At 48.8% G+C, this 18486-nt stretch overlaps 1 protein-coding gene across 1 annotated transcript in view; it reads right to left on the bottom strand.

The window, feature by feature from the left end:
• Positions 1-535: 535 nt before the first annotated feature.
• The window catches only part of gars1 (glycyl-tRNA synthetase 1), a 54317-nt gene continuing 36366 nt past the window's right edge, over positions 536-18486 (bottom strand). Inside the window, exons 13-17 of the mRNA XM_085987384.1 lie at positions 16573-16658; positions 12918-13027; positions 10643-10736; positions 3725-3915; positions 536-851 (exon numbers count right to left, since the gene is read on the bottom strand). Of these exons, the coding sequence (XP_085843510.1) occupies positions 735-851; positions 3725-3915; positions 10643-10736; positions 12918-13027; positions 16573-16658 (598 nt within the window). The 3' untranslated portion in view covers positions 536-734. The remainder of the gene's footprint in view (positions 852-3724; positions 3916-10642; positions 10737-12917; positions 13028-16572; positions 16659-18486) is intronic.

Raw genomic sequence — 18486 nt, 5'->3', positions numbered from 1 at the left:
TCTATATATAAATCTCCTGAACCCCTCGATTAGATTCCAGTCTATAACTCACTCCCGGGTATCCATTATTCTATATATAAACCTCCTGAACCCCTCGATTAGATTCCAGTCTATAACTCACTCCCAGGGATCCATTATTCTATATATAAACCCCCTGAACCCCTCGATTTGATCCATTATCCATCATTATATACACATAAGAATCATTTATTCTCTAAACTTTAAAAGAGTATTTGGAATCATTTGGTAAATTTGGTGAGCTTTATTTTTGTGGAATAATGTGGAGCTAAAGTCGAGTGTGAAGAATTTTTTCCTCAGTTGACTGACGGTGACCTTATCCCACTCTATGGAATCCCCCTCCCCTCCCCATCCGTTATTCGCTGAACTGAGACAGCAAATTCCTCAGGTGCCTTCCCAGCTACAGTAGAGCAAATCAACCGTTTAGTATACCAAAAAGTTGGGATCTATATGTTCAGTTGCAAGAATAAAACCTCTCGAGCTGGAGGTTCGTAGAGCAGAAAAGACAATCAGCCAGTTCATTTCAGATTTTATTGCAGAGGATCTTGTTAAAATCTTCCATAATCCTGTGGTGACGGGCTGGCGTTCCACGGGTAGAACAGTCACTAGTTCTTTAATGTGCTTTCAGCCAGGCCTGTATTACTAATATTAACAGTGCAGCTCACTGTGCCTGGGCTGTACAGAGGACGGGAGAGGCTGATGCCGAGAGGCAGTGTTCAATTTTCTTTCTTGCTGGTTTCCTGCCCTTCAAATAAGGGGTACTTGGCCTCGATATCAGCCCAGGTCAGAAAACCATTGGCTAAATCTCGGACAACTTGAGGCAGTTCTGAAACCTGTCAAAAAAATTTAAATAGTGAATAGCTTGCGTGTGTGTGTGTGTTGCATGTAATTCAGTGTTCCAACTACTACACATCCTAGCCAAACAGCAGCCGTTCGCACTGTGTGAGGAATCACTTCAAATCCGGTGTCCTATTATTCCACAGAGTCGTCTAGACAAATTTTAAACTACAGGAAATCAGGAGTAGAATGTTGGATAAAGACTTAAGAAGTTAGGAAACAGAGCGTGTGTGAGAGAGGCTCAACGACAGACTAGGGGAGGTGTTAAGTGGAGCTCCAGAAACACCAGCGAGCTTGCGTTGCTGATTCAGATGAGCTCACTGAAATAACCAAGCTGCTCAGTTAGGGGATGGAACCTGCGATCTGCCTGCCCTGTCGTGGCTTAGCTACTCGCTGGGGGAAGAGTCACTGGGGGAATCTGCTCACACTCGTTACCGTAGCACGCCTCATGTAACACTGGCCTCTCGGCCGCAGGCAGTTTGTGGTCAGGGAGAACTGTGGTGGTGAGCCGCCGCCTTGAATACAGCTGAGTGTCTCGCTGGGCCATTTCAGAGGGCAGTTAAGAGTCAACCCACATTGCTGTGGGTCTGGAGTCACATATAGGCCAGATCGGGTAAGGATGACAGATTTCCTTCCTTAAAAAGACATTAGTGAACCAGCTGGGTTTTTATGGCAATCCGATAGTTTCGTGGTCACCATGACTGAGACTAGCTTTTTATTGCAGGTTTTATTTAATTAACGGAATTTAAATTCCCCAGCTGCCGTGGTGGGATTTGAACTCACGTCTCCGGATCATTAGTCCGGGCCTCGGGATTACTATACTACTGTACCCCCGTGGAATGTAATCTTAAACTGACTGACTGCAGTTTGTCTAAAATCGTAACTGCTGAAACTCAGGGTGGAACAAAATGGAAACATGTCCATATAGGGGTACAACTGGCTGCAGTGCCACTGGGTGGCTGAGCGGGGAGCGTGTGATGGTCGTGTGGATGCTGCATGGAGCTGGGGAGATATATAAAGAACGGCCTTGAGTGCGGAGGAGCAGCACAACCAGGACAAAGGACTAGGCAGCTTGAACACAGTCACCTGCTCGCCAAAGGATTGGGGCAATATCCAGCTTATGTACTTGTTACTGGGTGTACTTGATTATTAAAATTGCTGATTGCCACTGTATTGGCTGTCTCATCCAATCGGCTTCCAGGAACTAGACCAAAGAGCAGTTTCCAACTTTTAATACTGCCCACGTAAATGTTTATTTGTTCATGGGATGTGGGCATCACTGGCAGGGCCAGCATTTATTGTCCATCCCTAATGGCCCTCGAGAAGGTGGTGGCGAGCAGTCCGTGTGGTGAAGGTACTCCCACAGTGCCGTTAGGGAGGGAGTTCCAGGATTTTGACCCAGCAACGATGAAGGAACGGCGATATACTTCCAAGTCAGGATGGTGTGTGACTTGGAGGGGAACTTGGAGGTGGTGGTGTTCCCATGCGCCTGCTGCCCTTGTCCTTCTAGGTGGAAGAGGTCGCGGGTTTGGGAGATGCTGCCGAAGAAGCCTTGGTGAGTTGCTGCAGTGCATCTTGTAGATGGTGTACACTGCAGCCACGGTACGCCAGTGGTGGAGGGAGTGAATGTTTAAGGTGGTGGATGGGGTGCCAATCAAGCGTGCTGCTTTGTCTTGGATGGTGTTGAGCTTCTTGAGTGTTGTTGGAGCTGCACTCATCCAGGCAAGTGGAGAGTATTCCATCACACTCCTTACTTGTGCCTTGTAGATGGTGGAAATGCTTTGGGGAGTCAGGAGGTGAGACACTCGCCGCAGAATACCCAGCCTCTGACCTGCTCTTGTTACCACAGTATTTATGTGGCTGGTCCAGTTCAGTTTCTGGTCAATGGTAACCCCCAGGATGTTGATGGTGGGGGATTCGGCGATGGTAATGCCGTTGAATGTCAAGGAGCGGTGGTTAGACTCTCGCTTGTTGAAGATAGTCATTGCCTGGCACTTGTGCGGCACGAATGTTACCTGCCACTTATCAGCCCAAGCCTGAATGCGGGCATGGACTGCTTCATTATCTTTTTTTTTAAAATTCATTTATGGGATGTAGGCCAGCATTTATTGCTCATCCCTAATTGCCTTTGAGGTGGTGGTGATGAGCCGCCTGGAACCGCTGCAGTCCGTGTGGTGAAGGTGCTCCCACAGTGCTGTTAGGGAGGGAGTTCCAGGAATTTGACCCAGCGACGATGAAGGAACGGCGAAATATTTCCAAGTCAGGATGTTGTGCGACTTGGAGGGGAACTTGGAGGTGGTGGTGTTCCCATGCGCCGGGTAAGGACGGCAGATTGCCTTCCCTAAAGGACATTAGTGAACCAGATGGGTTTTTGTGACAATCCGATAGTTTCATGGTCACTATTACTGATAACAGCTTTTTATTCCAGATTTATTTAATTAACTGAATTTAAATTCCCCAGCTGCCGTGGTGGGATTTGAACTCACGTCTCCGGATCATTAGTCCAGGCCACTGGATTACTGGCCCAGTGACAATCACTATGCTACCGTTGCCTGCAAAGCAATGATGCATTTAAGAGAAGGTGTGATGTATACATGAGGGAGAAAGGGGGGCAGGGGGCAGGGTGGGAAGAGGCAATTAGAGTGGGAGGAGGCTCGTGTGGAGTATAAACACCAGCAGAGACCAGTTGGGCCAGACGGCCTTTTCCTGTGCTGTACATTCTGTGTAATACTCGCCTGCCCGCATTCTGCAATCCAAACCAATACTGGCATCCCGCTATCGGCACACCCTTACTGTTTTATTAAAGTGGGTGTGCGCAGAGCAATGCAGGGAGGAGGGTGTGGCCAGTAAACGTGCTCCTTGCGCCTACCTCAGCACGGATCTGCCGCATCGAGTCGCGGTCCCTCAGCGTGGCCGTGTGAGGCACCTTGTTGACCGTGTCGAAGTCGATGGTTATGCCGAAGGCCACGCCAATCTCGTCCGTTCTGGCGTACCGTCGCCCGATGGACCCGGACGAGTCGTCCACTTTGTGGGAAACGCCGTGTTTGGTCAGTGCTTCAGCTGTGGAGAGGGAGGACGGTGCCATTAGCGAAGGGTCACTGACGGTCAGCGAACGCACCGGATCCACAATAACCCCCCCACCCCCTCCCCACGGGGTTCTCCCAACCTCTTCGGGAACTGTAGCCCCAGTCCCCTCTACTGGTTGAATTCAGCTAATTCCGCACAGACCAGGGCCCCCTCTACTGGCCCCTCTGTGGTTCAGCTACTCGCTGAGCTTACGTATTGTTTTAATCATTTCCCAAAACACTCTCATTGTACAGTTTAAAAAAAACATTCATTCTCGGGATGTGGGCGTCGCTGGCAGGGCCGGCGTTTATTGCCCATCAGCTAGTTGCCCCGAGAAGGTGGTGGGGGGCATGCTTCTTGAACTGCTGCCGTCGGTGTGGTGAAGGTGCGCTTACAGTGGTTAGGTAAGGAGTTCAGGGATTTTGACCCAGCGACGATGAAGGAACGGCCGATATTTGTCCAAGTCGGGATGGTGTGCGACTTGGAGGTGGTGGTGCCTTTGCCTTTCGAGGCGGTTGAGGCAAGTGGAGCCTGTAAATAGTGATCGAGACTCACTTCTCATCCACTGGGATGCGAGCCAGCCTCCTGTTCAAAAGGGAGAAGGTGCGACCCCACGTATCGTAGAAACAGCAGTGAACCTGGGAGCCCGAGTCAGATCCACAACTCGGATCTAATGATAGACGTCTCCTCTCTGGGTTCTCCACTGTTCATCATTACCCACATTGAAGGCAGAAAGTGCCCCAAGAACATTTTATTTTAAATATGCTGCACTATCGATTTAGTGCATTCCCCCCCCCCACTAAGAATGTCAGTGCTGGGGAATCAGACCCTTTTTCACTGTCTACGACTAGTATCAGGACTGAGTGTTCACAGGTCAGATGCAGGTGAAATCTCCACTATGCCCCCATTATGTGCCTTTATCCCAACACTCTTGTAGTTCTGACACCGGCCACACATATACCTGAATGAGACGGGCACTGCCAGCTTAGTCTCCAACTAGCAGCACCCATCAGCCTTGAACGCCTTAACCCAGTGGGTAGCACACTCGCCTCCGAGTCAGAAGGCTGTGGGTTCAGAGACTTGAACAAAATCCAGGCCGACACTCCAGTACTGAGGGAGTGCTGCACCGTCAGAGGTGCCGTACTCCAGAGAAGACATCAATCCGAGGCCCCGTTTGCCTGTTCAGTTGAACATAAAACATCTCAGAGCTAAAAGAAAGACTTGCATTTATATAGCGCCTTTCACCACCTCAGGACATCCCAAAACTCTTTACTCCCTGGTGCAAGGGTCAAGGATGTCTCAGAGTGGCTGCAGAACATTTTGGAAGGGGAGGGTGAAAAGCCAGTTGTCGTGGTGCATATAGGTACCAACGATATAGGTAAAAAACAGGATGAGGTCCTAAAAGTTGAATATAGGGAGTTAGGAGGTAAATTAAAAAAATAGGACCTCAAAAGGTAGTAATCTCAGGATTGCTACCAGTGCCACGTGCTAGTCAGAGTAGAAATCGAAGGATATTTCAGATGAATACATGGCTAGAGGAATGGTGCGAGGGGGAGGGATTCAAATTCCTGGGACATTGGAACCGGTTCTGGGGGAGGTGGGACCAGTTCAAACTGGACGGTTTGCACCTGGGCAGGGCTGGAACCGATGTCCGAGGGGGAGTGTTTGCTAGTGCTCTGGGGGAGGGTTTAAACTAAAATGGCAGGGGGTTGGGAACCTGAGCAGGGGGAACAGAGGAAAGGGAAACAAGGATAAAAGCAAAAGATAGGAAGGAGAAAAACAAAAGTGGCAGTCAGAGAAATCACCGGTTTAAATCAAACATGGCCACAGTAAATAATAATTCTAATAGGTCTAAGCGCATTAAAAAAACAAGCCTGAAGGCTTTGTGTCTTAATGCGAGGAGCATTCGTAATAAGGTGGATGAATTAGCTGCGCAAATAGATGTGAACGGATATGATATAATTGGAGTTACGGAGACATGGCTCCAGGGTGACCAAGGCTGGGAACTCAACATCCAGGGGTATTCAATATTCAGGAACGAGAGGCAAAAAGGAAGGGGAGGTGGGGTAGCATTGCTGGTTAAAGAAGGGATTAACACAATTGTAAGGAAGGATATTAGCTCTGATGATGTGGAATCTGTATGGGTAGAACTGAGAAATACCAAGGGGCAGAAAACGTTAGTGGGAGTGGTATATAGACCTCCAAACAGTAATGCGGAGGTTGGGGATGGCATTAAAAGGGAAATTAGAGAAGCGTGCAATAAGGGCACAGCAGTCATCATGGGTGACTTTAATCTACATATAGATTAGGCTAACCAAATTAGTAACAATACTGTGGAGGAGGAATTCCTGGAGTGTTTACGGGATGGTTTCCTGGACCAATATGTCGAGGAACCAACCAGAGATCAGGCCATCTTAGACTGGATATTTTTTATGTAACGAGAAAGGGTTAATTAGCAATCTTGTTGTACGAGGCCCCTTGGGTCGGAGCGATCATAATATGATCGAATTCTTCATTGAGATGGAGAATGAAGTAGTTGACTCAGAGACTAGGGTCCTGAATTTAAATAAAGGAAACTACAATGGTCTGAGGAGCGAGTTGGGTAGGATTGATTGGGGAATGTCACTCAAAAGGTTGACGTTGGGTGGGCAATGGCAAACATTCAAAGACCGCATGGATGAACTACAGAATTTGTTCATCCCAGTTTGGCATAAAAATAAAACAAAAATGGTGACTCAACCGTGGCTAACAAGGGAAATTAGGGATAGCATAAGATCCAAGGAGAGGACATACAAATTGGCCAGAAAAAGCAGTAAACTTGAAGATTAGGAGCAGTTTAGGATTCAACAAAGGAGGACAAAGGGATTAATTAAGAAGGGGAAAATTGAATATGAGAGTAAGCTTGCAGGGAACATAAAAACTGACTGTAAAAGCTTTTATAGATACGTGAAGAGAAAAAGATTGGTGAAATCAAGCGTAGGTCCCTTGCAGTCAGAATCAGGGGAATTTATAATGGGGAACAAAGAAATGGCGGACCAATTAAATACATATTTTGGTGCTGTCTTCACAAAGGAGGACACAAATAACCTCCCAGAGATGTCAGGGAACATAGGGTCTGATGAAATGGAGGAACTGAAAGAAATCAGTATTTGTAGGAAAATGGTGTTAAGGAAATTGATGGGATTGAAGGCTGATAAATCCCCAGGGCCTGATAATCTACATCCTAGGGTACTTAAGGAAGTGGCCCTAGAAATAGTAGATGCATTGCTGATCATCTTCCAACATTCAATGGAATCTGGAACAGTACCCATGGATTGGAGGGTAGCTAATGTTACCCCACTGTTCAAAAAGGGTGGTAGAGAGAAAACGGGGAATTACAGACCGGTCAGCCTGACATCGGTAGTGGGGAAAATACTAGAGTCCATTGTAAAAGATGTAATAGCAGAGCACTTGGAAAACAGTGACAGGATCGGACAAAGTCAACATGGATTTACAAAAGGTAAATCGTGCTTGACTAATCTACTGGAATTTTTTGAGGATGTAACTGGTAAAATAGATAAGGGAGAACCAGTGGATGTGGTGTGTTTGGACTTTCAGAAGGCTTTTGATAAGGTCCCACATAAGAGATTAGCATGTAAAATTAAGGCATGTAATATATGGGATTGGGGGCAAGGTATTGACTTGGATAGAAAACTGGTTGGCCCACAGAAAGCAAAGAGTTGGAATAAACGGGTCTTTTTCCGAGTGGCAGGCAGTGACTAGTGGGGTACCGCAGGGATCGGTCCTTGGACCCCAGCTATTCACAATATATATTAATGATCTAGACAAGGGAACTAGATGTAATATCTCCAAATTTGCAGACGACACAAAGCTGGGTGGGCATGTGTGCTGTGAGGAGGATGCCGAGAAACTCCAGGATGATTTGGACAGGTTGGGTAATTGGGCAGAAGCATGGCAGATGCAATATAACGTGGATAAATGTGAGGTTATCCACTTTGGTGGCAAAAACAGGAAGGCAGATTATTATCTGAATGGCAATAGATTGGGAGAAGGGGAAGTGCAACGAGACCTGGGCGTCCTTGTGCACCAGTCACTGAAAGTAAGCATGCAGGTGCAGCAGGCGGTTAAGAAGGCAAATGGTATGTTGGCCTTCGTAGTGAGGGGGTTTGAGTACAGGAACAAGGGTGTCTTGCTGCAGTTGTACAGGGCCTTGGTGAGACCACACCTTGAGTATTGTGTGCAGTTTTGGTCACCTTATCTGAGGAAGGATGTTCTTGCCATGGAAGGAGTGCAGCGAAGATTCACCAGGCTGATACCTGGGATGGCAGGAATGACGTATGAGGAGAGATTGGGTCGATTGGGCTTGTACTCGCTGGAGTTTAGAAGAATGAGAGGGGATCTCATTGAAACTTATAAAATTCTGACAGGACTAGATGCAGGAAGGATGTTCCCGATGGTCGGGGAGTCCAGAACCAGGGGTCACAGTCTAAGGATAAGGGATAAGCCATTTAGGACAGAAATGAGGAGGAATTTCTTCACCCAGAGAGTGGTGAACCTGTGGAATTCTCTACCACAGAAGGCAGTAGAGGCCAATTCATTAAATATATTCAAGAAGGAGTTGGATATATTTCTTAAGGCTAAAGGGATCAAGGGGTATGGGGAGAAAGCAGGGACAGGGTACTGAATTTGGATGATCAGCCATGATCTCATTGAATGGCGGAGCAGGCTAGAGGGGCCGAATGGCCTGCTCCTATCTTCTATGTTTCTATGTAATATTTTGCCGAACCAAGTCTCAACCGATGCATCTCAAAAGCATTTCATTTGCATCCAGTCACTTGTATTGTGCAGTTACATCGAGTCCACATCACAGAAACAGGCCATTCGGCCCAACTAGTCAATGCTCCACACGGGCCTCCTCCCAATACGGACCCCTGTGGAACACTGTTCGCCATATCCTTCCAGTTCAAGGCACTTTAACCCCGACTCTCTGCTATTTGCAATCCACACCCAGCCGCCTTTATCTTCATATGGTAACCTTCTCTTTAGTTCTGTGTGTGTCAGCCTTGACTCAGTGATGGGATTCTCGCCTGAGTCACAAGGCTGTGGGTTGAAGCCTCACTCCGGAGACTTGAGACATAATCCAGTCTGACACTCCAGTGTAGAACCGAGTGCGCTGCACTTTTCGGATGAAAAGTTAAACCAAAGCCCCGTCTGCAACCCTCAGGTGGACATAAAAGTTCCCATTGTACTGTTCGAAGAAGAGCAGGGAAGTTCTCCCAGTCTCCTGGCCAACATTTATCCCTCAATTAACGTCTCAAAAAAATCATTATCCGGTCAATTCTCACACTGCTTTTTGTGGGACCTTGCTGTGTGCAAATTGGCTGCTGCGTTTCCCTGCATTACAACAGCGACTGCACTTCAAAAAAAAACTTAATTGGCTGCATATTTCTTCCAGAGTAGTATTTTCATATGGCGTAGCACAGCAAGATCCCACAAACAGTAATGAGGTGAATGACCAGTTAATCTGATTTTGGTCATGTTGGTTGGGGAACGGTGTTGGCAAGGACAAGTCCTGTGCTCCTCTTCAAATACAGTAGTGCCTTTAGGTCAGAAGGTTGTGGGTTCAAGTCCCACTCCAGACACTTGAGCACAGAATCCAGGCTGACGCTCCAGTGCAGTGCTGAGGGAGTGCTGCACTGTCGGAGGTGTCGTCTTTCGGTTGAGATGTTAACCCGAGGCCCCCTCTGCCCTCTCAGGTGGACGTAAAAGATCTCGTGGCACTATTTCAAAGAAGAACAGGGGAGTTTTCCCGGTGTCCAGGGCCAATATTTATCCCTCAACCAACATCACTAAAACAGGTTATCTGGTCATTATCACATTGCTGTTTGTGGGAGCTTGCTGTGCGCTAATTGGCTGCCGCATTTCACTATATTACAACAGTGACTACACTTCAAAAGTACTTCATTGGCTGGAAACATAGAAACATAGAAGATAGGAGTAGGCCATTCAGCCCCTCGAGCCTACTCCGCCATTCAATGCGATCATGGCTGATCATCCAATTTCAGTTCCCGGTCCCTGCTTTCTCCCCCATACCCCTTGATCCCTTTAGCCTTAAGAAATATATCCAACTCCTTCTTGAATATATTTAATGAATTGGCCTCCACCGCCCTCTGTGGTAGAGAATTCCACAGGTTCACCACTCTCTGGGTGAAGAATTTCCTCCTCATTTCTGTCCTAAACGGCCTACCCCTTAGACTGTGACCCCTGGTTCTGGACTCCCCGACCATTGGGAACATCCTTCCTGCATTTAGTCTGTCCAGTCCTGTCAGAATTTTATAAGTTTCAATGAGATCCCCTCTCATTCTTCTAAACTCTAGCGAGCACCACCAAGGCAACCAGAGCTTCCTACGTCACTAGTGACTACACTTCCAAAAGTTCTTCATTGGCTGTGAAGCACTTTGGGACGTCCTGAGGCTGTGAAAGGCGCTATAGAAATGCAAGTCTTTCTCTTTCCCAACTTCACGATCCATCAAACAGCCTAAATCATTATATCGGGGTAAGAATAAACCAGATGGCAAAATAACAACCAATAGAATAAATTATAGTGGTAACACACAGGAGGTCGATTTAACATCAGAGAGACAGAAAGAACTCCTTCGGAGGCTGACCTAGCTGGCTGAATTTATCTTGGTCAGTGAGCGATCAAACACTGACTACTCACCCAGCTCCTTCACAAACGGAGCAAACTCCTGGTTCTGACTGAGGGGCAGCACGGAGCATTTATAGGGAGCCACAGTCGCCGGGAAGCTGAAGTACTGTCGGGAGAAACGGACAGAACAGTGTTAAGACTTTGCACCGTACAGACAGGAAGGGGACCTGCATTCAGGTTTTAAGTCCCACTTCATATTTCAGCCTTCCTGTATCCCCCTCACATTCCCCACCCACCCGTACGTTCCCACATCCCCATCACATTCCCCTCCCAACCATACGTTCCCACATCCCCATCACATTCCTCACATTCCCCTCCCAACCATACATCCCCATCACATTCCTCTCCCAACCGTGCGTTCCCACATCCCCATCATTCCTCTCCCAACCATACGTTCCCACATCCCTATCACATTCCTCTCCCAACCATACATTCCCATCACATTCCTCTCCCAACGTACGTTCCCATATCCCCATCACATTCCTCTCCCAATGTACGTTCCCATATCCCCATCACATTCATCTCCCAATGTATGTTCCCACATCCCCATCACATTCCCCTCTCAACTGTGGGATTTTCATTTTGCTGTGAAGATTTGACTTAAATGTGTTGTCAGTGTAATATTTACATGTTATAGCATATTTATAATTATAGAATTATACCGCACAGGCGGCCATTCGGCCCATCCTGCCTGTGCCGGCTCTTTGAAAGAACTGTCCGATTAGTCCCAATCCCCCTCCCCCTGCTCTTTCCCCACAGCCCTGCAAATGTTTCCTTTTCAAGTATTTATCCAATTCCCCTTTTGAAAGCTATTATTGAATCTGCTTCCACCGGCCTTTCAGGCAGCGCGTTCAGATCATAACTCACGGTGTAAAAAAAATGACTTATCGCCCCCCCCCCAACCCCCGGTTCTTCTGCCAATTATCTTTAACTGATCATTTACTCTCAAGCTGCTCCCAACTTCCCACTTCTTTTATAACTACCTCATTCCATTCCGTTTCTTTCTCCGCCTCTCCCATTCTCTTCTCCCTCTTACTTCGCTCATTTCCCCATCTCCCATTCTTTTACTTTCGCTTGCTCGTCCCCAACAGTTTTAAAAGGAATGTCATGTGTTGGCCCAACCGAGCCCTTTCCTATTCCTGGAAAGCCTCAGATCCTTAAGGGAGCAGTGCCGGAGGCAGCAAACAACCACTGAAGGTCCGAGAAAGGACAATCTGGGATCTCCGAGTACACAGGAGCACCAGTGACCCCTTCGAAACAAAAATAAAACATTGACGTGTGCTTGAAAAGGAATAATTTGCATGGGGAAAAAAAAAAGTGGGACTAATTGGAGAGCTTTTTCCAAAGAGCCGGCACAGGCACGATGGGCCGAATGGCCTCCTCTGTGCTGTCAGATTCTATGAGCTCCGCTGCACTCAACGGGGAAACCGATTGTAATAACCAATGGGCATTTCAGACATCTGGTGCGAGAGCTGGGAGCCGCTGAGCTCCTGGGTAACAAGATACAAATGGGACATTCAAGCCCTGAAGAGGATGCAGAGCCACTGCATCAGTGGGCTGTGTTATGGGGAAAGACGGAGGGTGTCAGCATTCCCAAGCCTTGCAAGGAGGTTACCCAGTGGTGCCTTAATAGATCCATGCCAATCACCTCCATACTCGACAATAAGTCAATAGTGACCACTCAAGATCCATACCTTAGTCACCTCCTCACTCGACTATCCCAATGCTCCCCTGGATGGCCTCCCATCCTCTGTAAACTTCAGCTCATTTGAAACTCCGCTGTTCTTATCCTATTCCACAACGAGCGGTGTTCACCTATCACCCCAGCCCTCGCTGGCCAACACTGCCTCCCTCTCCCGCCCTCCCTCCATCCCTCAAATTTAAAATTCTCACCCTCGTGTTTTAAATCCCTCCACGGCCTCACTTGCTATGCGTGTGCTCGCTCTCTGTTCCTCTGTCCATCTCCCTCTGCCCCCCCACTCCCCTCCACTCCCACTACGCCCTCTCTGTCTGTCTCTGGCACCCCCCCACCCCCCCCCCTCCATCTGTCTCTGCCACCCCCCCCCCCCCCGTCTGTCTCTGGCACCCCCTCCCCGTCTGTCTCTGGCACTCCCCCTCCCCGTCTGTCTCTGGCATCCCTCCCCCCCCCCCCTTCCGTCTGTCTCTGGCACTCCACCCCCCCTCCGCCTGTCTCTGCCCTCCCCCCCCACCCCTCCGCCTGTCCCTCTCCCCCTGGTGCGGACGCTGGTTGCACCAACGGATGTGCAGGGAGTGAGTGCAGACTTACCGTTCTCTGCTCGTCCCCAGCCCGGATGTGGAAGGTGTGCTCGAACACAGTGTACATGATTCTTCCGATGCCAAAGGACGGCTCGATCACACTGGGAGTAATTTCCTCAACTAAGCACCAAAAACAAATAAAAAAGGTTTGTTAGTGCTAGAAAATGGAAAACCATGAAAGTACTGGTGGGGTGGGGTTAAACCTGCTTACCATAGTCTCCACTGTCTGCGAGTGGAAACCAAAAAAAATTATTTCCACACAGTCGTGTTAGAAATAGCAAAAGTCCCACTCGTGATGTTATACCTGAACAAAATTCATTTATCGCACTATTTGTGGGATCTTGCTGTACTCCAAATGACTGGTCACGCTCGCCTGCGTGAGTCACTGGATTTTCAAAGTAATTCACCGTGAGAGAAGCTCTACGAGACGCGACATAAATACGAGTCTCGGTCTGGCGACTGTGGTACCCGCATGTTTCGAATTTGATACAAATACACGAAAAGCCAAGCGATAACACAAGTGATAACGCATTTTATACGTGACATTTATCAAGGACAAAGTCAGCAGTGATCGCAGGGCCGGGGCGCGGCTGCCTGTCTATTGTTGTTTTGTTCCTAACTACAGGGAACTTCGTACTGGGGCGTACGTACGTACGTACACAAATCCTTGAAGGTGGCAGGACAAGTTTAGAAAGTTGTTAAAAAGTCATACAGGATCCTGGGTTTTATAAACAGAGGCAGAAAGTACAAATCAAGGAAGTTATGCTAAACCTTTATAAAACACTTAGACCCCAGCGGGAGTATTGCAGACTGTCAGGGCGCTGTACATTTACATCTATTGTAGAACAGTCCAGATTCTTTTTAAATGACAATCATAGCCCCCGGGGCATTGCTCACAGGGAAGCAGATATGGTGTGACACTAGAAGCGTGCCACCTCTTAGAATCATAGAATAGTACAGCACAGAGGAGGCCATTCGGCCCATCGAGTCAGCGCCGGCTCTTTCGAAGAGCTATCCAGTGAGTCCCACTCCCCCGCTCTTTCCCCATATCCCTGCAATTTTTTCTCCTTCAAGTATTTATCAATTCCCTTTTGAAGGCTACTATTGAATCTGTATCCACCGCCCTATCAGGCAGTGCGTTCCAAATCCTAACCACTCGCTGTGTAAACAAGTTTTTCCTCACGTCGCCTCTGGTTCTTTTGCCAATCACCTTAAATCTGTGCCCTCTGGTTATCGACCCTTCAGCCATTGGAAACAGTTTCTTTTTATTTAGTCTATCTAAATCCTCACGTCCTTCCCAACGTGTGGTGCCCAGAATTGGACCCAATACTCCAGCCAGGGCTGAACTGGTGTTTTATGTAGGTTTAGCATAACTTCCTGGCTTTTGTACTCCATGCCTCTATTTATAAAGCCCAGGATCACACATGCTTTATTAACTGCTTTGTTAGCCTGACCTGCCACCTTCAAAGATTTGTGCACAAACAGCCTCAGGTTTCTCTCTTTTTGTATCCCTTTAAAATTGTACCATTTAGTGTTTATGGTCTCTCCTCATTCTTCCTACCAAAATGTATCACCTCACGTTTCTCTGCGTTGAATTTCATCTGCCATGTGTCCGCCCATTCCACCAGCCTGTCTGTGTCCTCTTGAAGTCTGTCACTATCTTCCTCACTGTTTACTACACTTCCAAGTTTCCACCTGCAAATTTCGAAATTGTGTCCTGTACCCCCAAGTCCAAGTCATTAATGTATATCAAAAACAGCAGTGGTCCTAATACTGACCCTTGGGGAACGCTACTGTATACCTTGCTCCAGTCTGTAAAAGAGCCATTCGCCACAACTCTGTTTTCTATCCCCGAGACAATTTTGTATCCGTGCTGCTACTGCCCCTTTTATCCCATGGGCTTCAATTTAGCGAACAAGCCTAATACAGGAAACTCTCTTTTTACTGGCACCTAAATATCCAGAAATCTCTCAACCAGCAAAATTCAGGAGTAGGTTCAGGTAAGTTTTACTATATATTAGTGGCCGTGTAACCGGGGTTCCTGGATCTGTGGCCGTGTAACCGGGGTTCCTGGATCTGTGGCCGTGTAACCGGGGTTCCCGGATCTGTGGCCGTGTAACCGGGGTTCCCGGATCTGTGGCCGTGTAACCGGGGTTCCCGGATCTGTGGCCGTGTAACCGGGGTTCCCGGATCTGTGGCCGTGTAACCGGGGTTCCCGGATCTGTGGCCGTGTAACCGGGGTTCCCGGATCTGTGGCCGTGTAACCGGGGTTCCCGGATCTGTGGCCGTGTAACCGGGGTTCCTGCACCTGTGGCCGTGTAACCGAGGTTCCTGGATCTGTGGCCGTGCAACCGGGGTTCCTGGATCTGTGGCCGTGCAACCGGGGTTCCTGGATCTGCGGCCGTGTAACCGGGGTTCCTGCACCTGTGGCCGTGTAACCGGGGTTCCTGGATCTGTGGCCGTGTAACCGGGGTTCCTGGATCTGTGGCCGTGCAACCGGGGTTCCTGGATCTGTGGCCGTGTAACCGGGGTTCCTGGATCTGTGGCCGTGTAACCGGGGTTCCTGGATCTGTGGCCGTGTAACCGGGGTTCCTGGATCTGTGGCCGTGTAACCGGGGTTCCTGGATCTGTGGCCGTGTAACCGGGGTTCCTGGATCTGTGGCCGTGTAACCGGGGTTCCTGGATCTGTGGCCGTGTAACCGGGGTTCCTGCACCTGTGGCCGTGTAACCGAGGTTCCTGGATCTGTGGCCGTGCAACCGGGGTTCCTGGATCTGTGGCCGTGCAACCGGGGTTCCTGGATCTGTGGCCGTGTAACCGGGGTTCCTGGATCTGTGGCCGTGCAACAGGGACGCCTGTATCTATGGCCCTGTAACCGGGACTCCTGCACAAGTGCCGTGTAACCGGGGCTCCTGCACCTGCACGGGGCTCTCGTACCTTGATAAGTATACCTCTCTGTAATCCGGACTTTTTGATCAACCGGCAGCACGCCGGTCCCGTCGGTGCCGGATAAAAAGGGTTTCCTGTATGTGGTACTTTATCAAACACCTTGTGAAAGTCCATATACACAAAAATCAACTGCACTACACGCATCCACCCTCGCCGTTCATCAAAAAACTCAATCAAGTTAATCAAACACAATTTGCCTTCAACAAATCCATGCTGCCTCTCCTTTATTAGTCCATGCTTGTCCAAGGGACTGTTAATTTTGTCCCGGATTATTGTTTCTAAAAGCTTCCCCACCATCGACGTTAACCTGACTGGCCTGTAATTGCCAGGTTTATCCTTCTCCCCTTTTTTATGAACAAGGGTGTAACACTTGCAATCCTCCAGTCCTCTGGCACCACCCCTGTATCCGAGGAGGATTTCCTGGAGGTTTATTCTGTACGCAAGACTTACTATATGACTGATAGGTTTGAGAAGTAGAGACGGTTGCAAATACTTACTCGCAAAACATTACTTTGTTATTACGAAGAAGGCCATGAACAATGAATGTTGTGCTAGCAGACACACACTACTCACAACCAAAGGAACCGTATATAATTCACAACCTTACACACCTGCTTGTGTGGGGGGAGGGGGAGAAAAACAGTGTGAAAACAACTTGAGGGTTCATTTGGAAATAAAAACGCACACAGTTCTACAAGTGGGAAAGCAAGCCACTGACCATGTAAAGTCTTCTGAAACCTTTTCACTCCAACCATGTTCTTATTCAGAGTGAAGCTTTTTCCTTCCGATTCAAAAGTGAACTCCCTGGAGAGGATAGAGGAAAATAGGGATAAAGCGACATCAGCCTCGCACATTTCAAAACACATTTAACAAAACCGACCAGGCCGTGATTAGAAATATTTCACAGTGCTTGCCCAGCGAGTGAGAGCTGTGACATTGATAGCTGGGTTGCACTTGGAGCTCGAGCCCCAGAGACTTTATTGCAAGGGGTTGGAGTATAAGAGTAAGGCAGTCTTGCTACAATTGTACAGGGCCTTGGTGAGACCACACCTGGAGTACTGTGCACAGTTTTGGTCTCCTTATCTAAGGAAGGATGTACTTGCCTTAGAAGGGGTGTAACGAAGGTTCACTAGATTGATTCCTGGGGTGAGAGGGCTGTCCTATGATGAGATTGTGTAGAATGGGCCTATACTCGCTGGAGTTTAGAAGAATGTGAGGTGATCACAGTGAAACATCCAAGATTCTGAGAGGGATTGTGGTGTGGACAATCCGAGAGGGATTGTGGTGTGGACAATCCGAGAGCGACTGTGGTGTGGACAATCCGAGAGGGATTGTGGTGTGGACAATCCGAGAGGGACTGTGGTGTGGACAATCCGAGAGGGACTGTGGTGTGGACAATCCGAGAGGGACTGTGGTGTGGACAATCCGAGAGGGATTGTGGTGTGGACAATCCGAGAGGGACTGTGGTGTGGACAATCCGAGAGGGACTGTGGTGTGGACAATCCGAGAGGGACTGTGGTGTGGACAGTCCGAGAGGGACTGTGGTGTGGACAGTCCGAGAGGGACTGTGGTGTGGACAATCCGAGAGGGACTGTGGTGTGGACAATCCGAGAGGGACTGTGGTGTGGACAATCCGAGAGCGATTGTGGTGTGGACAATCCGAGAGCGATTGTGGTGTGGACAATCCGAGAGGGATTGTGGTGTGGACAATCCGAGAGGGATTGTGGTGTGGACAATCCGAGAGGGATTGTGGTGTGGACAATCCGAGAGGGATTGTGGTGTGGACAATCCGAGAGCGATTGTGGTGTGGACAATCCGAGAGGGATTGTGGTGTGGACAATCCGAGAGGGATTGTGGTGTGGACAATCCGAGAGGGATTGTGGTGTGGACAATCCGAGAGGGATTGTGGTGTGGACAATCCGAGAGGGATTGTGGTGTGGACAATCCGAGAGCGATTGTGGTGTGGACAATCCGAGAGCGATTGTGGTGTCGACAATCCGAGAGCGATTGTGGTGTCGACAATCCGAGAGCGATTGTGGTGTCGACAATCCGAGAGCGATTGTGGTGTCGACAATCCGAGAGGGATTGTGGTGTCGACAATCCGAGAGCGATTGTGGTGTCGACAATCCGAGAGGGATTGTGGTGTCGACAATCCGAGAGCGATTGTGGTGTCGACAATCCGAGAGCGATTGTGGTGTCGACAATCCGAGAGCGATTGTGGGTGTCGACAATCCGAGAGCGATTGTTGGTGTCGACAATCCGAGAGCGATTGTAGGTGTCGACAATCCGAGAGCGATTGTGGTGTCGACAATCCGAGAGCGAGAGCGATTGTGGGTGTCGACAATCCGAGAGCGAGAGCGATTGTGGTGTCGACAATCCGAGAGCGATTGTGGTGTCGACAATCCGAGAGCGATTGTGGTGTCGACAATCCGAGAGCGATTGTGGTGTCGACAATCCGAGAGCGATTGTGGTGTCGACAATCCGAGAGCGATTGTGGTGTCGACAATCCGAGAGCGATTGTGGTGTCGACAATCCGAGAGCGATTGTGGTGTCGACAATCCGAGAGCGATTGTGGTGTCGACAATCCGAGAGCGATTGTGGTGTCGACAATCCGAGAGCGATTGTGGTGTCG

Source organism: Somniosus microcephalus, chromosome 5 (assembly GCF_052327205.1).
Source record: "Somniosus microcephalus isolate GS21.2 chromosome 5, FLI_Smic_1.0, whole genome shotgun sequence".
Classification (NCBI taxonomy): Eukaryota; Metazoa; Chordata; class Chondrichthyes; order Squaliformes; family Somniosidae; genus Somniosus; species Somniosus microcephalus.
The sequence above is the reverse complement of the archived record's forward strand: the minus strand, read 5'-3'. Positions and strand labels throughout refer to the sequence as shown.